The 24901-nt window shown below is 33.5% G+C and overlaps 1 protein-coding gene across 1 annotated transcript; it reads right to left on the minus strand.

Moving 5' to 3' along the window:
- Nucleotides 1–22590: 22590 nt before the first annotated feature.
- On the minus strand, nt 22591–24508 carry LOC131033937 (protein HOTHEAD-like). Its single transcript, XM_057965257.2, has 4 exons — nt 24427–24508; nt 23706–24338; nt 22731–23556; nt 22591–22633 (listed from the first exon to the last, which is right to left on the minus strand). The coding sequence occupies exons 1-4, from the start codon at nt 24506–24508 to the stop codon at nt 22591–22593; spliced, it is 1584 nt and encodes a 527-aa protein (XP_057821240.2).
- Nucleotides 24509–24901: the final 393 nt, after the last annotated feature.

Below are 24901 nucleotides of genomic sequence, written 5' to 3' on the forward strand. Positions count from 1 at the left end.
ATAAATTAGTTCTCCAATGCACACACTCAACTAATCTAAATTTGCCAATTATAAAAAAGATCAGATAACATACAAAATTGGTGTGCAAGGAACTATAAATTTATAAAAGAATCCTTAATTAACTTGTAAAATCTTGAATTATTTACACATAATAATTTTAAATTTAGTTACATAAAAAATTCTCTTCATCATTATATCTAAAAATAAAAATTATTATCCCTCCATTCAATTTAAAAGAAAAAAAAAACATTAATTGTTTTATACATTTTTATGATTATTTGATCATATAGATTTATTTACTTAGCCTAAATTAACTTAATGAAAGGTAAAGAGACAAAATATGGGAAGAAAATCTGGCGGCATGTTTACTACCTTCCTTTAATCCATATAATCTGCCATTTCATTGTGACTTCACTGCAAACCGTTATACTCTTTTGTTACTCAAATGATTTGTTTTGAGTTGCATTTTTTGACACAAATTATTCATCATCTGCATGAAGTGCAAATATTGTAAAAAGATGTCCAAAGGAAAGACATCAATAGCAATAGGGAAAAGGTGTCAAAACAAAGTTAAAACATGTGGATAAATGGTTGAGGGGATGGCTCTGACATGTGGATAATGTAGAATTTTGCAGCTATCCCTGCAAAATAAAATAGATCTAGCAGAAAAGAGAGAAGCAAAACTTGCAAGCAAAATAGAGAAGAAAATCAAAACTGAATGAATGCAATCATCTTCATTTACATTATTTGTATGAATTACAAATGATATATAGATCACGGGAGCAGAAATTATGCATGAGATGCATGAAATTTATGAAGATGTGAAAGACTTTAACTAAAATTACGAGGTAGATGCTAAGTTAGAACTCTTTAGTTAGCTTACATGCACAACTCGTATGTAACGTTTGTTCTCCGTAAATCACAGCTAGAACATAAAGTTTACTGTGCGCTAACCCCACGCCCACCCCCACCCCCTTAAGTCTAATTATAGATATTGTGTTTGAAATAAAAATAGAAAAGTTCACGCGTATCTATCCATATGGATAGTATCAAGAATTGACTATGCATATTTATCCAAATTTTATATTGTCCTTGGTGGTTTTGTCAACAAAATCCTGTATTCGAAAACTTCAAATAAATTTGTCGACCAATTATTGTTTAATTGTCATCGCTCCGCTATTTTCCGGTGAAGGCAAATTAAAATTTGGAAGGAAATAATATACTATAATGGACCGTTTCCATAAGAGTCTTTGAACAAGTCCTGTCAAAAACAGTGGAAATCCAACATGGCTGGACCGTTTCATTCGTAATAATTATATGGTTTGACTGCGCAATTTTGTCAATGACAATCCTTCTACATCTTCATACTCACCAACTCACAAAAGCATTTAATTTGTTTGAAAAATATTCTGGTGGAAGACATTTTTATCATATGCCCGCAAGTCAAATACAAAGTAATTTTAATTGACATTGATTGTTATCATGAGATGATAGTCACGTAGTGTAGAATGATAAATGGGAAGATCTAGTACGATTTGAAGCATTCTACGTCAGCCTCTGCTTAAAACGATCTCAAGCTCACGGGCAAATAAATATAAATAGTCTATTCCCTTGTATAATGAGCTACGTTACCTTACGTCAGCGGAATGTTTTATATTTGTGGCATCACTTTGTTAGATAAAGCTACCACTCCTGATTTAGAGTTGTGAATTGTCTACAATGTCCGCTATCCATGTAAAAGCAAATTCAAGTGGTTTTTGGGATTCTATAGCAAATCTTGTATTTGTATTATCTTGAACATGTTTTTCTATTGAAGGTAAATCTAAAAGAATTGTAATATTCAATTTTTTAAGTCATTTTTTTGGATTTAATTTACGTTAGAGGATAAATTATGGGCTACCTATACTTCTTGTCGGCAAAATCACCTCGCTATTGGTCTTCAATTGATTAAGTGACACTTGATAAGCTAGGGCATCATTAATTCTCGTGCACTCCATGCTAGTAGCCTTAATCTTTCTTGCAATATAGATTCTACATAGTATTATTTTTTACAAAGATAAATTTATGAAGATAAAAGATTCCACTGTGAAAATCGTCTGTAAAGTATAATGGATTTGACTTCTTACCTACCAATATTTATAAAAGATGGAATGAAATACTAACCTAAGTATTAACAAAAAAGAAGATGTTGAAAAATATAATATAACAATTATTTTATTTAAATATCAAGAAAATTTAAACACCTAATTATCACTTTTGTTCACAAAAAACTAAATATTATCAATGATTTTTCAAATATTAAATTATTTGTAATTTAAATGAAATAAAGGACTTCTCCAAGGTGTGATACATTGCACTCAACTATCGATTAATCAAACAAAGGACCTTGATCATAATTTCTTTTTTATATATCATAATTTTAATAGCCAATTTTGTTTTATTTTTCACTATCTCCCAAAGTAATGATATGATTTCCTTTTTCAAATGTGACATACTTGAACAAGAAGAATAAGAAATCTCAATTACTATGTGTACACATTCCAAATCCACTTACAAATTTCCTAAAATTAATTATTCTCATTTTGGGAGCTAACTTCCTTTATTGGGTGGAAGAGTTAGTGCAAATGCCACCCTAGCTCCATAGACATCCGTAGGGAAAACAATCTATTTATTACACCCAAACTATATTATGTGTCAGAAATTAATTCCTTGCATGGGAAAATAATAGTTTGGAATGCATTCACATTATACAATAAGACTAGAGGTTTACTCACATAACATATAGCAATAGCTTTATCAATTTCATACAAAATATACAAAATAATCATTCAGCAGCAAAGCTTACATGCTACATTATATTCTGTTATTTTAAACAAAATTTTTATTTGGACAATTCATGGACTAAACTCACCATTTTACTTTTCTCTCTATATCTCTATGATATGAAAATACCTTTACAGTTAGAAAACAAATAACTTTTGCCCTTTTTTTTTCAGCATTTTTTAATGGTTTTTCAAATCATTTTTTTTCACATTTAATTCCCTTATTTTTTGATAAAATCTTATACTTTTAATTTGTCAACTCTTTCCCCAAAAATTCTTTTGGGCTATGGATCATGAAACAATGCTTTCCTATTCTTCCACGCAGCATCCATTTGTGTCCTCGATGACATGCCAACAAAGATCACAGTTATTCAATACGAATGGAGCCATATGAATAATTCATGCCAGTTATTTGAATTCGGTAAGTATTTTCGAGCATATGATATAGTTCACAATACCATTCATATTAATTTTACTAGCATTCCAAAAATCGTCTCTATTCAAACAGCCCATGACGATCTAATAAAAAACTAATGAAATCTAGCAAACTTAGTGACAGTACATTCAGCTGCTGCTTGCACAGTACCTGATATACTTCACAGTACCATTCATATTAATTTTACTAGCATTCCAAAAAATTTCTCTATTCAAACGGCCCATGACGATCTAATAAAAAAGTAATGAAATCTAGCCATCTTAGTGCCAGTACATTTAGCTGCTGCTTGCACAGTACCTGGGCGATGAATATGGGAGGAAAACTGCCTTGTTCTGATACTTCCCTTTGCAGTTACAATATGCTTTGGCAATTTCTCGGCTATAATGATTTCACTACAACCTTTTAAAGGAAATCTACTTAACTACATTATTTCATAAAATATAAACATATTTTAGTACCCTTAATGAATAAATAAAAAACAAGCTTGATTTGAAATTTAAGAAAGTGACCAAGACCAAGTGGTTTAGCCATTAAATTGGTGCTTTGCTTCTTAGAACAAAAAATAGAGAAATGTCTTCATAGTCCATTAGTTGTCGAATATAGTGACGGTGAATCTTAATATGTTTGGTTGAAGTAGAGGATTACTCAAAAATGTTAGTAATCTTTGATTATCATAGAGAATCAAAGTATGTCGAGGCAATTGTAAATCTATCACAGTTTTGTGTAATCAATGTTTTTTACAATTGGCACTTACAATTGTTTTGTTCAGCTTTAATAGAGGATAAAGCTACTACTTGTCAGAGCTTACTTATCCAAGAAATCCCTCTTGAACCAAATGAAAAGGTTCAGCCAGTTGTTGACCATTGACCATACATCTTGCCTATTTACAGTTTGCCTACCCAGTCAAACCATTTTTTTATTCTTTGATAGAGTATGCCAAAGTCAAGAGTACTTTGGACATATTTCAAAACATCTTTTGAAAATATCCAATGAGAGTTTTATTTTTGACAAAGAATGGGAGAGATAGATAACAAGAAAGTAAAGATGTAGTCTAAATATACTCATCAGTTGTCTATAGTGCGATTCATTGATTGACAATGATTAATTAGAAGTTGACAACTTCAACTCAATCTCAATACTTGGAGAATATGAGTTACAATTTGCAATTCTAAAATGCTCCAAAAGATTGATGGCGTATATAATTTGAATTGTAAAGATGCTAAAATCAAATTGTCAAAACTCAACTCTTAGGAAATAATGTAGGAGGCCAAATTGATTGGTAAACTAGATGTTCACATCTAATAACTTAAAAAAATTGAGGCTACACTATATATAATTTTTCATCCAAGTTCTCATTCAAGAAGACATTGAGGCTACATCAATTTGATACATATTCTAACTCGATTGAATAGTTGTAGATGAGAAAATTTGTTGGCACTTGTAATGTCCACACATAGGACAATTATGCGAGTTAATTTAAATTATTGATAATTTATAATTAAAATATACTAATATTCTTGCTATATAAATAGTTATAAGGTGAGGTTGTCCCTATAACTATGAGTGGCATCTTATCTTGTGAATGTTATAGATGTATTTTTTTTGATTGAGATAAATGGGTTTTACAAGGACCCGAAACCCAAAGTTAAAGAGTACAACAAAAACAAGAAGTCGCTAACCAGTCTGTAACAAACGACATAACAACCATGAAAACAGTGGCCAAGCCCACACAACAGAAAACAAAATAGAACAAGAAAAAACCTAAAACTCACTAGACTAGAGATTACTTCATCTCCGAATTCTTTTGAATCACCCTCTTATTGATGTCCTCGAGCTCATCCATGATAAACCTGGACGTATTATTCTCCTGGTTCCTACTTCTAGTCCTTGTATAGGGACCTGTGGTGGTTTGAAGTCTCGTACCCTGCAAGTTTGGTTCCTGGATTTTCTTCTTCTGTTTGATGACAGAGGAGGGAATGCTTGTGGTGGACTGAGCTCTTTGATCCGCTATCATCACATTTACCTTTTTAAGACCTCGAGCACTATTATTTATGACTTCCCTGCTAATATCCACCAGGTTCTTCAGATTACCCTTAATTTCTTTCAAGATAATCTCCAATTGACCAATCTTTGATTCCTGATCTATTTTCATGGTCTTTACATCTTCTGTGAGTTCCTGTGTCATTCAGAGAAGTTTATCCGTCTTGCTTTCCATGGGCGTCTCGGTGAAAGTATTAATGATATCTTTAATTCCATCCCTTAACAAATTAATCTCCTTACTGACCCAAAGAAAGCGATTCTCCTGGCTTTTGACAGCACTGCTAAGGAGAGTACAAAAATTAGAATCTTTTTGGGTACCCCCCATTCCCCTTGTTCAACGTCAATGGGGATTTCCAACTTTATTTCCTTCTACTTTCCCTTGGTTTCCCCAATTTTTCTAGTTTTAGACTTCTTCGTATTCGGCAGCCCCAAATCTTGTAATTTGGGGTTTGGGTTTTTATACTTACTGGCAGCCCATCTGGGGTGTTTTTTTCTTCTGTTTCTTCTAGTGCCAGGTGTAATATTTCATTGGGGGCCTTCCTCCTGAGAGGAACGGTATATCAAATCATCCGAGACATTGAGTTATCACCAGTCCATAGCCATACCAGAATCTTCTTCGTCCATCTTCGTATCTGACACATAATGAACAACATTATTGGAGGGAGATTTGGGGGGTTTAACTGGTCATGAGGGTTTAACCACAAGATCCTTATCATATTCCATGATGAGCATGATTAGCCCCTCATTGGTGCAGCAACACCTAGGCCTTGAAAGGCCTCATGAATTTTTTTATGTTTTTTTTTGTTTTCAATGTTGTGTTAAGGTTGTATAAGGTCCAAGGGACAATTTGAGGTCATTATAAATCATATTTTAAGGCATTAAGCCATTTCGTAAAAGGGAGATTACTGTGTTCCTAGGATTGAAGGATTTTTTAATCCCAATCTGAAAATGAAGAGTTGATTGATTTGGATTTTGCTACATATGCATTTACTACTTCTAAAATAGAAGTCTTAATTTTCTGCAAGACCCGAGATAAGCTTGAAGGTTCCTTTCTAAAGATCCTCTTGTTTGTTTCCCACTAAGTGATCATAGGAGGGATGAATTTCCAAATGAAAGAAAAAAATGATTGATGATAGAGTGAAGGCCAATTTGTGAATATATCCTAGAGATTCCCTGATAAGGGAGAAAACCAATTCAATTTATTAATGATGTGAGCCCGACAGGACTGTGCAAAGGAACATTGTAATAGAAGGTGATCCACACCCTCTTGAGCCTACCCACAAAGAACACACCAAAAAGGATCAACAATCCCAAGTTTGACTAATTTGTCATTTGTTAGAATCCTCCAAGCAAAGCATCCATCTTTAGGAAGGACAACTTCATTCCAGCAAAATGAAAATGACCTTTGAGGTTGTGCTTGCTGCTCTTGACTGATAAGGGAGTTGTAACCTATTTTTACAGGTTCAACTCAATCTCAATACTTGGAGAATATGAGTTACAATTTGCAATTCCAAAATGCTCCAAAAGATTGATGGTGTATATAATTTGAATTCTAAAGATGCTCAAATCAAATTATCAAAACTCAACTCTTAGGAAATAATGTAGGAGGCCTAATTGACTGGCAAACTAGATGTTCACATCTAATAACTTTAAAAAATTGAGGCTACACCATATATAATTTTTCATCCACATTCTCATTCAAGAAGACACTTTTCACATCAATTTGATACATATTCTAACTAGCTTGAATAGTTATAGATGAGAAATTTTTTTGGGACTTGTAATGTCCACACATAGGACAATTATGTGAGTTAATTTAACTTATTGACAATTTATGATTAAAATATAATCCTATTGTTGCTATATAAATAGTTATAAGGTGAGGTTGTCCCTATAACTACAAGTGGCATCTTATCTTGTGAATGTTATAGATGGATTTTTTTGATTGAGTAAACGGGTTTTATAGGAACCCAAAATACAAATTTAAAGAGCACAAAAAAATAAGAAGTCGCTAACCAGTTTTTAACCAATGACATAACAACCACAGAAATAGCGGCCAAGCCCACACAACAACACAAAAAAAATAGAACAAGAAAAAACCTAAAACTCACTCGACCAGAGATTACTTCATCTCTGATATCTTTTGATTCACCCTCTTATTGATGTCCTCGAGCTCATCCATGATGAACCTTGGAGGTATTATTCTCCTGGTTCCTGCTTCTAGTCCTTGTATAGGGACCTGTGGAGGTTTGACATCTCGTACCCTGCAAGTTTGGTTCCTGGATTCTCTTCTTCTGTTTGATGTAAAAGGATGGAATGCTTGTGTTGGACTAAGCTCTTTGATCCGCTATCATCTCATTTACCTTTTTAAGACCCCGAACACTGTTATTCATGGCTTCCCTGCTGATATCCACTAGGTTCTTCAGATTACCCTTAATTTCTTATAAGCTAATCTCCAACTGACTAGTCCTCAATTCCTGATCTGTTTTCATGGTCTTTACATCTTCTTTGTGTTCCTGTGTCATTCAGAGAAGTTTATCCATCTTTCTTTCCATGGGTGTCTCAGTGAAATTCTTAATGATATCTTTAATTCCATCCTTTAACAAATTAATCTCCTTACTGACCAAAAGAACGAAATTCTCCTAGCCTTTGACAGCGATGCTAAGGAGAGTACCAAAATAAGAATATTTTGGGTATCCCCCTGTTCCCCCTGTTCAATGTTAATGGGGATTTCTAGCTTGATTTCCTTCTACTTTCCCTTGGTTTCCCAATTTTTCCAGTTTTAGACTTCTTCCTATTTGGTGGCACCGAATCTTGTAATTTGGGGTTTGGGTTTTTATACTTACTGGCAGCTCATCTAGGATGTTTTTTTGTTCTGCTTCTTCTAGTGCCAGGTGTAATATTTCGTTGGGGGCCCTCATACTGAGAGGGACGGTATATCGAATCATCCGAGACATTGAGTTCCCACCAGTCCATAGCCATACTAGACTCTTCTTCATCCATCTCTGTATCCGACACATAATGAACATCATTGTTGGATGAAGATTTGGGGGGTTTAACTGCTCGTGAGGGTTTAACCCCATGATCCTTAGAATATTCCATGATGAGCATGATTAGCCCCTCATTGTTGCAGGAGCACCTAGGCCTTGAAAGGCCTCATGAAACTTTTTATGTTTTCTTTTGTTTTCAATGTTGTGCTAAGGTTGTATAAGGTCCAAGGGACCATTTGAAGTCATTATAAATCATATTGCAAGGCATTAAGCCATTTTTGTTCAATGTAGGTCCCTATAAGGTCCTAAGAAGGTCAAATGTGGTCAAAGAATAGAAAATGCTTAAGGAAAGGGTTGAAATGATGTAATAAGGCTTATTTATCTTATTCTAGTGTGTCTAAGATGATACCAAGTAATTTTAAGTCATTTGGTCAAGTTTTGCAAAGTTGTCAAAAAAAGTTGCTATGTCGACAAAAGTTGTCATTTCAAAAAATTACAAAAAGGTTGTAAAGGGGAAGCCTAATGGTTATGATGGTTTGTGTTTTATTTATAGCTATAAAAAGAGGTTTTAAAAGGCTTATAAAACAAGGGATGGTCAAATCATGAGGGGTTGGTGTGTATTGAAAGAAGAAAATCAATAAAACTTTGAGGTTTCCTGCAATTTTCTAAGTATTCTCAATGTGACAGTCTGATATCAGTTGTTTTTTCTTCTTGGAAAATTGTTAATTAGCATTTGAGATCACTTGAGAATGATATAGGGGTGAATCCACAGTATTTTGGTTTTGGTTTCATTTCTTTTCATTAAGTTTTGGAAGAGATATACCAAATTTTGTAAAAACTGTTAAAAACCCTAGGTAGGGTAAACCATGACTTTGAAAATGTAATAAACCTCCATTTCACGTTGATCAAAGGATAATATTTGGTGGAATGGAGGAAAATAGCAATTATTTTCATTTTTTTTTGGTTTCAGGGTCTCAAGTTAAGGTTGGCACGTGCAAAATGATGTCAAAATGCTTAATTGACAATGGTACAGTTTGCTAAAAATCTGATTCCTGTGTGTTACAGAGATTTGTAATATTTTTTATGGAAGGATTATTTTTAAAATGTCACATGTATGGAAATAAAATTGAGTCTACTTTCAGTTTTTTCAATTCTGATGGAATTTAATATAAAAAAGAGCAAGTTATGATCATTTTTGTGAAGGCAGCCTGTTCAGAAAATGGTTTATCAGATCTGTAGTTAGAAAATGTGTTGGTACAACTATGTATGGTAGAATAAGGACTTGAAACTTTGTGTATGGATATATTATGATGTTGTGAACAAAATTCCTTCGTATCAGAAAAATTCATCTTATGATTTTAGGGGTCAAATGAGTCAATTTCTAAAAACTGCCATGTCTATGTGAGTTCCGGTCACTACTGCTATGAGAATGTTGCAAAAAACTATTATATGATTTTTTTATGTTCTTGGTGGCCATGTGTCATCTTTTAATGTGAAAATTATAATTCCAAAGTGTCTAAAGGTATTGACTTGTAGAGTTTGGCATTGTGAGATGAGTTTATGGACAAGCTGCATCCTCATAGGGAAGTGGTTTGTGTGAGTAGGATATAAGGGGTTGGCGAGGTCTGGGTGTTTTTGAGTCTCAATTTGTCCTTAGACATATATAATTAGCCTAATGAAATGTATTCCGAGGATTGGATTGAGTTTGTGAAGTTGATGTTTACTTTTGGTGGTTTGTGTAGCCTAGTGGTTTGAGAAAACCTATGTGTTTGAGGTGTGTTTAGGTGAGTGTTGCTACAAAAGAAATTTATATGTGTTTGAACCTGATATGAAGGGATGATTCTAGTCATGGACACGAGCCTTTGCATCACTCATGCAGAACAGGGTTATCACCATTTTTGGCATGATTCGCCAAGCTATTTTCAAGAGAAGATAATAGATAGAAAGACAAAGAAATTCCTTTGTTGTGCCCTAAATGGTTTAATATAATAAAGTGGTAAGAGAAAATGCTGGCATAACATCCATCAAGTGTAATGCACCTCATAATCACTGCGGCCATCTCCGCCCAAAGTAATTTCAGGTCCTTCCTTTTATAGTCGCCATCCTTCATATTTTTCATCCATTTCCTCTCGCTATCTTTGTCAAAGAAAGCCACAATGGCTTCTTTTGCCGCCTTCATTTCTCTATAGAAATTGTTGCCTTCCATCTGCAAAGAAGATATCTCTGCAACAAAGGTTTCATCATTTCTAAACTCCACTCCAAACATCGTGAGGATGCCTTTCTCCAAACCATTCACAAAATCCTCTGTCACTTTCAGATCATTGCCATGAAGCCTCTCAAGATATGAAACAAGGACCGCATCAGTAATCTCCATCAATAGCCCTCTATTCTTTTCCCATTTCTCATAGGAGGTAGGTTCCATTATGTTCTTGTCACCTCCCATTAGAAAGTTATCTTTGCAACAATGGAATCATTATGAGATTTGCCTCTTTAAGATTACCAAGGTGTAGATGTCTGAATCATCATGTGTCAAGTGTCTTAGCAAGTGCAATTTATTTGAGTGTGTAATGTGTAATTGATTGTATAACTACCTTTTCCAAAGAATTAAGCCATCTCTTTAATCTCAACAAGCAAAGTGTGCCTTGGATAGTGGAGCTTATGCCAACTCTTTGTAATGTGAACTCGTAGGTTATTTTTGGGGAGAATTTTGAAGGGGAAAATGGAATATGGGATGTATAGTTTTTCTACTTTTAATGGGTTGGGGACCTAACCAAGGATAGAAACTACCTTCTTAGACATGATAGCTCCTTTCAAAACTAACTTTTTGCATAGTGGCAAAAGTTGCATCTTTGTATGGGTAGCACCACATCTATTGCAAGAAGTTGTGCGGTAGAGTAACCGATCAAATATCTCCCTTCACTTTCATAAGTAATAGACCCTAAGAACAACCTTATTTCTCCTAAAAAATCCTAGTTTAGGAAAGTTATAGCTCTTGGGGAAAGGAAATGTAAAAAGAATGAGCAGGTGACATTTGTCACCTTCCACTACTAATGTGGAATTCAAAGAAAGGGGAAAAGGGAGTTAAGAAGAGGTTGGAGGGAGAGAGGAGGCTTATGATTTTGGTTTTTAATTTTGAAAGTATACTTGCTTGGGGGGTGCTGGAGAAAGAGGAGGAGATTGTAACATGATTATTTTTAAAATGTCACATGTATGGAAATAAAATTGAGTCTACTTTCAATTTTTTCAATTCTGATGGAATTTAATATAAAAAAGAGCAAGTTATGATCATTTTTGTGAAGGCAGCCTGTTCAGAAAATGGTTTATCAGATCTGTAGTTAGAAAATGTGTTGGTACAACTATGTATGGTAGAATAAGGAATTGAAACTTTGTGTATGGATATATTATGATGTTGTGAACAAAATTCCTTCGTATCAGAAAAATTCATCTTATGATTTTAGGGGTCAAATGAGTCAATTTCTAAAAACTGCCATGTCTATGTGAGTTCCGGTCACTACTGCTATGAGAATGTTGCAAAAAACTATTATATGATTTTTTTATGTTCTTTGTGGCCATGTGTCATCTTTTAATGTGAAAATTATAATTCCAAAGTGTCTAAAGGTATTGACTTGTAGAGTTTGGCATTGTGAGATGAGTTTATGGACAAGCTGCATCCTCATAGGGAAGTGGTTTGTGTGAGTAGGATATAAGGGGTTGGCGAGGTCTATGTGTTTTTGAGTCTCAATTTGTCCTTAGACATATGTAATTAGCCTAATGAAATGTATTCCGAGGATTGGATTGAGTTTGTGAAGTTGATGTTTACTTTTGGTGGTTTGTGTAGCCTAGTGGTTTGAGAAAACCTATGTGTTTGAGGTGTGTTTAGGTGAGTGTTGCTACAAAAGAAATTTATATGTGTTTGAACCTGATATGAAGGGATGATTCTAGTCATGGACACGAGCCTTTGCATCACTCATGCAGAACAGGGTTATCACCATTTTTGGCATGATTCGCCAAGCTATTTTCAAGAGAAGATAATAGATAGAAAGACAAAGAAATTCCTTTGTTGAGCCCTAAATGGTTTAATATAATAAAGTGGTAAGAGAAAATGCTGGCATAACATCCATCAAGTGTAATGCACCTCATAATCACTGCGGCCATCTCCGCCCAAAGTAATTTCAGGTCCTTCCTTTTATAGTCGTCGTCCTTCATATTTTTCATCCATTTCCTCTCGCTATCTTTGTCAAAGAAAGCCACAATGGCTTCTTTTGCCGCCTTCATTTCTCTATAGAAATTGTTTCCTTCCATCTGCAAAGAAGATATCTCCGCAACAAAGGTTTCATCATTTCTAAACTCCACTCCAAACATCGTGAGGATGCCTTTCTCCAAACCATTCACAAAATCCTCTGTCACTTTCAGATCATTGCCATGAAGCCTCTCAAGATATGAAACAAGGACCGCATCAGTAATCTCCATCCATAGCCCTCTATTCTTTTCCCATTTCTCATAGGAGGTAGGTTCCATTATGTTCTTGTCACCTCCCATTAGAAAGTTATCTTTGCAACAATGGAATCATTATGAGATTTGCCTCTTTAAGATTACCAAGGTGTAGATGTCTGAATCATCATGTGCCAAGTGTCTTAACAAGTGCAATTTCTTTGAGTGTGTAATGTGTAATTGATTGTATAACTACCTTTTCCAAAGAATTAAGCCATCTCTTTAATCTCAACAAGCAAAGTGTGCCTTGGATAGTGGAGCTTATGCCAACTCTTTGTAATGTGAACTCGTAGGTTATTTTTGGGGAGAATTTTTAAGGGGAAAATGGAATATGGGATGTATAGTTTTTCTACTTTTAATGGGTTGGGGACCTAACCAAGGATAGAAACTACCTTCTTAGAAATGATAGCTCCTTTCAAAACTAACTTTTTGCATAGTGGCAAAAGTTGCATCTTTGTATGGGTAGCACCACATCTATTGCAAGAAGTTGTGGGGTAGAGTGACCGATCAAATATCTCCCTTCACTTTCATAAGCAATAGACCCTAAGAACAACCTTATTTCTCCAAAAAAATCCCAGTTTAGGAAAGTTACAGCTCTTGGGGAAAGGAAATGTAAAAAGAATGAGCAGGTGACATTTGTCACCTTCCACTACTAATGTGGAATTCAAAGAAAGGGGAAAAGGGAGTTAAGAAGAGGTTGGAGGGAGAGAGGAGGCTTATGATTTTGGTTTTTAATTTTGAAAGTATACTTGCTTGGGGGGTGCTGGAGAAAGAGGAGGAGATTGTAAAAAGTTAGAGGGCCTTATTTTTGCACATTGAATACTAATAGTTGGAGTGAGGTGGCCATAACTCCTTGTTAATTTAATGTTGTAGATATATGACAATGTGTAAATCCCTGTTAATTTAATGTTGTAGATATACAACAATGCACAATTTTTTAGTGAGCATACATCAAATGTGTTCTTGTGTTATCTCATGCATTGTGAATGTGTTAATGTTTAATGAGCATGTGTATGTGTGTTTTTACATTATCCCATGCATTGCAAATGTTGGTGTTGTGTTTTCGAGGGTGTGAAGGAAATGGTCACCCTTGGGAGGGAAGAGCAACCTTGAGGCTTAGAGAGGAGCGACCAATATAGCTGGTTGAGAACTCCTCTCATGAAGAGCAAGCAATAGAAAGTGTATGAGTACCCTAAGTGCATGTTTTGTAGGATTGGGTATTAAATTTCTAGGGGTATGAGTACCCCTTGTTCATATGAAAGGAAATGTGTTGGTAGTATATGTGCATAGACATTATGGAAGGAAGGGGCATGAGTACCCTTGGTATTATTAGAAGAATGGGCTAAATTGGATGGAAGCTATCGGTCTTGGAAGGGTGTATTCATGATGTTTCCCTTTCTTTTGCATGTTGGATCAGCGCGCTTGAGTGTAACCTAGTTTATCTCTAGTCTTCCAACTTAGGGGTGGCCTATCTTTAGTCCTATGGCTTGGAGGTCATCTCCCATGATTTGATGGAAAATATGGCATATTTTGTGTAGATAAAGAAATCTGGAACCTTCAAGATGGAGTGGGATTCGCGTAAGCAAATTAGTTGGTTTTTCGATTGGGATTCACCTTAGTAAATTTTTAGGGTATTAAACACATCAAAGTGTTACAACATTCCCAACAAGAGATGAGATGCATCCATAGGTGTACCATCACATATGATCTCATTTTTATATAAACCCATTTGCAAACCCATTAAGCAATATTTATTTACCAGTAATTGATGTTTCTTTTGTAACCACTATCAACATTTACTTTACAAAACATTCCTTCAAATTTGCATATAATTTAAAAAAGGCTCCTTTATACTGGCTTGTTCTCATGCATGGCTAGTTTCATTAATATTATTTTAAAAATAAGAGCTTATACCCCCTTTAGCTCCTTTGCATGTTTGGTTGATGTGCCATTTTGTTCATTTGCTTGAGCTAGGTTGTTTCTAGCCATGACGACTTGTACCTTTTATCTCATTTCTTGTGATAACATGATTTCTATGTAGGTTTTCTTTTAAGGTTTTATCCTAAGCTGTTCCTTTTTAATTTCTAGTTTTTCCTTGTTCGATGGTTTTTGCTTCATTATTGTTTTATCGTCATTTGTTAGGTATTTTGTTAGTGTTTCTTGTTTTTATTTATTTATCATTTGGCTTCATCACTATTTTTCTAATGCTCTCCTTCTTGTGTGTTATATTAGGACATTACCTAATGCATGTTTTCTTTCATTGTAAGATTTAACATTTGGCTTACATAGTCAGGGGTTAGTTTGAAGACAAAAACACAACTATGACACATGTGAATTTCCTTGGAACTTGTGCATAATTTATAATGCATGTTTCCTAGTCTATGATATTTCTACAACTTCCATATTGTATGTGCTAATTTTGTGATACATGTGCCTATTTTACCATATATGCCCTATATGTTGGTAAATATGTCACTTCTTTATCTTTCTAGACTTAGTTTTAGGTAATTGCACGACTAAATTTTTTGGTGTTATGAAATAGATTATATTGAAGATATCTCAAAATATAACTTGTAGGTTCATATGACATAGATATTTACTAAAAAATACTAACTTATGGTTTATACAACATTAGAAGAATATTACTTTTATCAAACCCCCCCTTTTTTTTAATGTGTATCATATATTTTCTTACTTTATTAGAGTTGAATTTGAGGAGTTAAATTAACCATACACTTTGATTTTGGTTTTATAATTACCAAGCGTCTAAGTTCAATTCCAAACTATTACTTGTGTGTGTTCTCCCCTCACATTCTAGGGTGATCTTGGGGGTAAACAATAAGTGTTAATTTATTTTATTTTAATGAGGTATAATTAGGGATTTCATCACCCTAAGGGATAACCTAAACTATACACTCTTGTAGGGTATAAAAATAGGGAGAATAAAAGTTATACCCTGAAGGATCCATTGTCCTAAGTAGAGCACATTTCTGTCTATCCAAATCTATTAGATCTTGATAGTGTTGGTCACAATTTTTTTTTAGTTTTGAATCCCAAAATATATACCTCTTACTAAGCACCATGGATATCAAATTCAAGGGAAGCTTTTAACCAGTATATAATCATATAAGGAACATTTTAATCAATTATTGAGGTAGATAAAATGGCCTTCACTTCTATCTCTAATAAATCAATGGAGAATTCCCTAAATAGTTAGAAGAAATATAACCACAAATGTTAAACACATAATCTAACCCAAAACACACCCATTGCATAGTGGATCCCTATTTTGATTATATACATTTCTTTATTTGCATCATGTCTCATTGGGTTGCGCGAAAACCAACATTAGAAAGGCTCCAAGGAAATGCAATTTCATGTGCAACTTTAAAAGGGTTATAGGGATGTGCTACAATGATGATTAAAGTACCAACTATAAACCGATCATATTCAAATTTCCTTCTTGTGCAACTACACCTTTGAGGAGATCAATTGTCTTGTATAGTATATAAATAATGTAAAAGTCCACCATATTTACATTCAAGTATCAATGTGACATCTTGGAAATTATAAGGATTATAACTAGAGTTTGGTATTCAAAAATTGGAAATCTAGGGTTTTACATGAAAAATAATGCAGTATAAGTGTCACCAAACATAACCTACATTGAAATTTCATTTATAGAAGTGTCTAGCATAGATCTTTACTTTTACATAGATTAAGGAGGTTGTTTTGCCAAAAATGTGAAATTTGAAATTCAAATTAGAAAGTGACAAGCGTACAATTTTGTACTTGGTTTGATATAGAATACAAGTTAGATCAAGGTAGAAACAACTAAATGGAGGTATATGATTAGAGAAGTGTGATAGTTAGGTAGTTAAAATGAATTTAGTGTTGTGTCTATTGTGAATAGACTGTTCAATGATAAATGTATAGAGATATTTGTGCTTAGAAATAGATAATGAGGCTAGTACAATGAGCCCAAATTCACACAACATTGTGTCATTTGTGTTAATATATTAGCTCAAAATAGGGATAAAATTAAATGAGAAATGACATGGGTATGCAAATTTTTCCATTATGCTATTGTACAATTAACTTTACGTATGCTATGCACACACATTTTGGCCAAGAAGTGATATTTTAAGAATTTTATCTTTTTCACATGTTGATTTTGCAAATTTATTTAATATGATAAATAATTTATCTTTTAAAAAATATACATATCACCCTAACATTTAAATAAACCAGCAAAACAATAAAAGTAAGTACTATATAGTGTAAAACATAATTACCAAATCAAACACTTGTACATTTACGTCCTCATAATATGCATCTCTTTTTTTATAAAACCTTACAACATGCATTTTGGTTATAATATGAATTTAATTTATAAAGGAAGTGCACTTTTGTATGAAAGCTAATTGAAACTCAAATTTAATTATTCTTGTAAATTTCATTACAATGTGCTATCTTGGAAAGTATTTATATTCATAAGATGTAAGAGGTAAAATTGAAATTACAATTTCACACTTTATCAAATACATTAGCATGTTTGGTATTATTTAGTTCTAGATGATAAATGAATGAAAGTACAACTAGTGTTCCAATTATTTCAGCATGGTCTTGTAAAAATTTTGAGAGATTGTACGTTCTTGAAGGATATGAATTCCCATATACCTGCACATATTGCATGATCAACATGTACCGTTAATGTTATATAATGAGAGAATTAAAAAATAAATAATCTAATTAAATTATTAAGCTAAATAAATACCTTTCAAGCATCATGGTTTTGGCTTGTGGGCTGGTACCAAAGGGAATCCTTATAGATCGAGCCATCCACAACCCTGAGATTATCAACACCTTTCACCATATATCTTTTATTAACCACTAAACCAGCTTGACAACTTCCATCATAATGGTAAAATGTCCCCAGTGCTTCTTTTCAGAGCTTGGCCAAGGCATCATTATTTGATTGATTCTTTGGTAATGCTATTCTGAGGAATTGAAGTGTTTCCAGAAATTTCCACTATCAATAAATGCAAACTCTTGAATAGAAGATGACATACTTAGATTAACCATTACTTTTATACCTTTGACACATTTTTGTAGATCAAGAGAGTGCGAATAGTAGCTGTAACGAACATAGGGATTATCTTGAGGATCTACACTTTTCAGGAAAAGGTCACCCCTTGATAAGGGAAATGCCAACTTAATATCAAGAACAACTAAATATTGTGTATTTGTGCCATTATTCCATTGGATAAGGCTACCACTTTCGATGTAATTTTATGAATTGTCTAAAATCCCCACTACTTGTGTATAAGAATATTCAAGTGGGTTTGAGGATACTATAGTGAAGCCATCACTAGGATTATCTAGAACTTTTTTGAGATTTAAAGAATTTTACGTCGGCCTCCGCTTAAAATGATTTCAAGCTCACGGACAAATAAATATAAATAGACTATTCCCTTGTATAATGAGCACAACTCTTGATGTAGAGTTGTGAATTGTCTACAATGCCCATTGCCGATGTATAAGCAAATTCAAGTGGTTTTCGAGATTCTATAGTGAATCTTGTACTTGTATTATCTAGAACATGTTTTCTTATTGAAGGCAAATCTAAAAGAATTGTAATATTGAATTTTTTAAGTTGTTTTCTTGGACTGATTTTACTTAAGATTTGAATTTATGGGCTACCTATGCTTCTTGTTGGCAAAATCACCTCACTATTGGTCTACGATTGATTAGGTGACCACTTAAGGGCATGTTTGGCCCACCATGAACCTGCACATACCCAACTACCTTTGGTCAATCCAGAGTTTTGACCACAAAACAATGATAGTGATAACATGATGTATTATACTATCCTGTAACATTGTGTCACTAACACGATGTATTATGTATTACTGCAACTACACTTTTTCTGAGCCAGGCCAGTTTGTCCAATGCCTTCACCACTTTATGACCCATGTCTTCTTTGTCTAATTCCAACACCAAGAAAAATCCCAATTGTCTTCTTTGTGGCCTTAGACTAAATGCCTTTACTAGCTACATGCTTGTACAACTTGCACACATACAATCAAATCTACTCAACTAATTGCTAGTATGATACAACACCATCTCAATGAATCTAATCTTCCTGTGGGGCACTTATCCTCCTACATCTCCACCCACTACTATATCTGTTCACATCAATGACAATTCAATGCCAACACTTCTAACTCATCATCGGAAATAGCAACATCATCTTTAACATAATAGGATTTCTTATTGAATTTTCTTTATTTTCTTTAAACTTTTGTGTTGCTCCTCTGTTTGGACATCTAGATGCATAATGACCAATCTTTCCACACTTAAAAAATTTAAGAGGTAACACACCTTTATACTTGTTGGTTCCTCTCTTTAGCTTTCTTACAAATTTTTGCTTCCATTTCATCCAGGATCTCATCACCTGAATTTTCATCCATATCTTTCGGGGTTTAAAAGGCTATCTCAGTTATTGCTTTGTCTTTGCCAAACTTCCTCATCTCGAATGTAGTCAAGGTGCCATACAATCATTCCCTGGTGAACTTGGAGGGATCATAAGTTTCTTCAATGGAAGAAATCTTATCATTGTAACACTCTAGTAAAGTCCTCATAATATTTTCCATCATATCCTTATCATCGAAGGTGTCGCTAAGATCTTTGATGTCATTCACTACACCGTCAACATTTTGAAAATAACTTGTTATGTCTTCACCTTCTTTCATCCTTAAGTTCTCATATCTGCCTTTAGCAGTATGCATGTTAGCTAGTTTATCTCTGTAATTTCCTTCATAGCCATGTTTTTCAATCATTTCCAAAATTCATAAGCACTATCGAATGGAACAACCTTCACCAATTTAGTTTAGATAGAGCATTAAAGATAGCATACATTTCTTGTTCATTTTCTTCAGAGGCTTCAATCTCACTTTCTAGGAACCAAAGTCTTGATACCAATTGTGATGCAACGATGCAGGATATGGGATACTCAATGATGATAAAAAATAAAATTTATAAATTCTTGAAACATAAAATATAAAGTTTAAGAACTCTTGAAACCACAACATAAGAAGAAAATATTAAAAAATATTTAGCAGGCTTTCGAGTATGTTGACCCCTTGTATTTTCTTTTATTTTGTTGTTGGCTAGATATTAATTTGCATATAGTTCTCTCCTAGTGTTGGTTTCTTTTTTGTTAAGGATTTTGAGGTCCCTTCAAGACCCATTTTACTCTAATAAAAAATATAGGAATAAAATATAATTTTTTTCACTTAATTTTTGGGGTTTAGATATTTGGGATACCTCATGTCATTGGGAATGAGAATTGACAATGTCTAGTAGCTTGCCAAAAAATTGAAATGGTGAGAAAGGATGTAGAAAATGGGGAAACAATTCTTAGTGGTCAAAGAAATTGTAGAAGGTTAAATCTGAAATCCCATAGACAAGAATTGATTATGGATAATGAATTTAAAAGTAAGGATTCCAAAAAATAAAGAAAACAATTCTATTAAATTGAAAATTTGGCACAAAATATATGAAGACAAGAGAAACTCGCATCAGTTTTCATTCAATGGGTGAAAGGAAAGAATTTACTCTATATAAAACATAGTCTAAAAATTACAATACAAAGCAACCATATTTTACTAATAAGGGTTCAAGGATCAAGAGGGCTCGGGCAGTTTTGGAAAAAATAGTCTAAAGGTTCAAATTCTACAAAATTGAAGAATTAGGAAGTTGAAAGAAATGACTTGGAAAAGGAAAAATAACTTAGAAAATTTTAAAACTTTATGGATAACCAGATGTAGGTACTAGTAAAATAAAGAAACACATTCAAATCTAAAGACACACATAGAATCTCGTCCAAGGCTATAAATTGACTAAATCACTCATACTTTAAATATTATTTCTCTTCCCTATTTCTTTTGAAAATAAAACAATATAGAATTAAATATTTGAAGGAAAAGAAATTGTCAAGATTTTGCATGAGATATATTTAAGGGCAATGTTAATAAATCTTTGGCTTCTAATGGTATTTTTCATTTTATTTCATTTGTGTTTCCTCTTAGTACAAAGGACTATCATTCACATGTAGGGCTACCTTAAGTATATTTCCTTTTATCACAAAGTGTGTAATGGAATCATTTTATTTGACATGTACACTAGACTAAATGTCTGCTTATTTAAACATAATGTAATATTCAATGTTTGTTTTATTTTATAAGCATACATTCAATTTGGGATTCTGTTGAGGCACATATTTATCATATAAATATGCTCAGGTCTAGAACTTAGCAAATTTGAACATATTTTATCCCTATCCGTGGCATTAAGAAATGAAGAAACTATTGTAAACGACCTACCTCTATCAAAGACAAGTTGGATGAAAGAGTCAATCTCCATCAAACTAAATCCATCTATAATATAGTTGCCAAAAAAATAATTTTTTTTGCATGGACTTGTAACCTTATAAACTATTCCCAAGAGGAAAATATTAAATTTACTATGTGGAACACCATTGCGATCCAATTATAAGTATAGGGATCCTCTTCCTTGAAAACGTGTTTCTCCTTTTTTTGTGACGTTCCATTGACCCATATATATATATCTGTGCGTGTGTGCGTGTGTGTAATTAAGCATTCAAATTTTATTCTAAAATTTCTTAAAAAATATATCATGTTAATATTTATAAAAATAAAAATTATAAACATAACTTACGTTAAAATTTCTTCATTATTTTAAGTTAATTTGAAATTTAAAATATAAATATCACTTTTAGCTTGTGAAGTTGGCAATTCCTTCATAAATGCATCTAGCGTAGATCTTTACTTTTACATGGACAAAGGAGGTTGATTTACCAAAAATATGAAATTTTAAATTCAAATTGGAAAGAGACAAGTTTACAATTATATACTTGCCTTGATATAGAATATAAGTTAGATCTAGGTAGAAAGAACCGAAATGGAGGTATATGTTTAGAGAAGTGAGATAACAATGTAGGTAAAATGAATTTAGTGGCGTGTCTATTGTTAATATATTATTTAATGCTAAGTTTATATAGATATTTGTGTTTACAAATAGGTCATGAGGCTAGTAAAATAAGCCCAAATTCACACACTATTGTGTCATTTGCGATTGGGTATTTGTATTAATAAATTTTTTCAAAATAGGCATAAAACTAAATGACAAATGGCATGGGTATGCAGAATTTGTGATCATACTATTGTACAATTCATTTTAGTTATGTTATGCACAAACATTTTGGCCAAGAAGTGATATTGTAATAATTTTATCCTTTTCACATGTTCATTTCTTAAATTTATTTAACATGATTTTCTTAAAAAATATACATCTCACCATAATGTATAATTAAACCAACAAAACAAAAAAAGAAGTACTATATAGTGTAAAAAATAAATACCAAATTAAACACTTCCACATTTACATCATCATATAACAATAAATTATAAGAAAAATTATGTATTCCTTTATTTATAAAACCTTGGAACATGTATTTTTGTTATAATATCAATTCAATTAAAAAAGAAAGTGCACTTTTGTATGAAAGTTAATCAAAGCTCAAATTAAATTTATTCTTGTAAATTTCATAACAATGTGCTATCTTGGAAAATATTTATGTTGATAGGAAATAAGAGGTAAAATTGAATTATTTACAATTTCACACTTTATCAAAAACATTACCATGTTTGGTATTATTTAGTTCTATGATAAATGAATGTGAGCACAACAAGCGTGCCAATTATTTCAGCATGGTCTTCTCATAGTTTTAAGAGATTGTGCGTTCTTGAAGGATATGAATTCCCATATACCTGCACATATTGCATGATCAAAATGTATTGTTAATGTTATATTTTGTGAGAATCGAAAAAGAAATAATGCAATAAAATTTTTAATAAAAATAAATACCTTCCAAGCATCATGGTTGTGGCTTGTGGGTTGGTACCAGGGGAATCCTTATAAATTGAGCCATCCACAACTCTGAGATTATCAACACCTTTCACCAGATATCTTTCATTAACCACTAAACCAGCTTGACAACCTCCATGATAATGGTTAAATGTCCCTAGTGCCTCTTTGCAAAGCTTCGCCAAGGCATCATCATTTGATTGATTCTTTGGTAATGCTCTTCCAAGGAATTGGAGTGTTTTGGAATTTCCACTATCAGTAAATGCAAACTCTTGGATAGAAGATGACATACTCAGATTAACCATTACTTTTATACCTTTCACACATCTTTGTAGATCAAGAGAGTGTGAATAGTAGTTGTAACGAACATAGGGGTTATCTCGAGGGTCTACGCTTTTAAGCCAAAGATCACCCCTTGATAAGGGAAATGCCAACTTAATATCAAGAACACCTAAATATTGTGTATTTGTACCATTATTCCGTTGGACAAGGCTACCACTTTCGATGTAATTTTGTGAATTGTCTAAAATGCCCGCTAATTGTGAATAAGAATCTTCAAGTGGTTTTGAGGATACTATAGTAAAGGCTGCACTAGGATTATCTTGAACTTGTTTACCTACAAAAGGTGAATCTAAAAGAGCAGGAATATTCATTTCTTTGAGTTGTCTTTTTGGACCAATTCCGCTTAAGAGGAGAAGTTGAGTGCTACCTATGCTTCCTGCTGACAAAATCACCTCACTATTGATTGACAATTGGTTAAGTGAAATTTGATAAATGAGACCATCATTATTGCTTCTGAACTCCACTCCGCTAGCCTTTGGCTTTCCTGCAATATAGATTGTTGATAATATTACATGCATACACATAGATAGATATATGAAATATATTTCTGAATATTTTGTAAAAGAATAAAAGGAATACTCATCAAAGTAAAGTAGGGTAGGGGAATTCTGAAAGCAAAATATGAATTGGTACCTGATCCGAAACTGAAGAGTATTCTGCTGGCAGTAGCATTGAGAAGAACTACAATATTTTCTGGATTTGCATACTGGAGTAGATCTGCGGCTGTATGTCTCTTTCCATTCTCGTCAAAGATTGAGCCACTGATCTTGGTGCCAACCAAATGATCGAAAGTGTGGCCGTTGTAAGGAAGAACTCCAGCTTGAAGAAGCCCATCCTTGGTAGCAGAATTCCAAGTAGAAAGCTTGTATTGTTGGAAGGCATTCAACCGTTCTACCCATTCATATGACTCATATACAAGTTTCTCATCCCACTTTATTTTCCGAATATATTCAGTGCTCGCCCTGCTGTAGACTCCACCGTTGATGGCTGATCCGCCTCCTAAAACTCTCGCCCGTACCAACTGCACTCCATCTTCTGAGACAAACCCCTGCGCTACGTTGGGATTAGTTGTGGGAGACCCTCTGAAATCCTCCACATCGGGAATTCCGTAAGGAGAGTCTCCCCTCTCCAATACTAAAACAGAGTAGTGCTGTGAGAGAGTTGCTGCCAGGGGACATCCCGCTGTACCTCCTCCAACCACAATGTAATCATATGATCTTGAAGCTGCCTTTTGAGCATCTGCTGTCATAAACGAATATGGGTACTCTGCAGTTGCACACAGAATCGTCAATGTCAAAAACAATCCTATGCTAAGAAACAACTATATTGATTCCAAACAGAAGTTTTTACCCACCCGGATTAGATGTTGCTGCTTCTGAACAGAATTGATGTGTAAACATCAGCAGGCATGAAATCAGAAGAAATAATTTCTCCATACTGAATGTGATTAACCAGTCTAATTCTTCTTCGAATGAATGTTTTGTGATGTATTTGCAATCGTTGCACCTATTTATAGATATTGTCTTTGAAATAGAATAAGAACAGTTCACGCGTATCTATCCATATGGATAGTATCGAGAATTTACTATGCATATTTATCCAAATTTTATATTGTCCTTGGTGGTTTTGTCAAACAAATCCCGTGATTGAAAAGTTCAAATTAGAAAATGAAATAAATTTTGTCAACCAATTATTGTTGAATTATCATCCCTCCACTGTCTTCGGTTTAATTAAAACAATAAAATAATGGACCATCTTGCAAAAGAGTCTTTTACCAAGTCCAGTCAAGGGCAAGTGGAAATGTAACATGTCTGTCTTGCAGCCTTGAC

This window comes from Cryptomeria japonica, unplaced genomic scaffold (genome assembly GCF_030272615.1).
Source record: "Cryptomeria japonica unplaced genomic scaffold, Sugi_1.0 HiC_scaffold_44, whole genome shotgun sequence".
In the NCBI taxonomy this organism is placed as follows: Eukaryota; Viridiplantae; Streptophyta; class Pinopsida; order Cupressales; family Cupressaceae; genus Cryptomeria; species Cryptomeria japonica.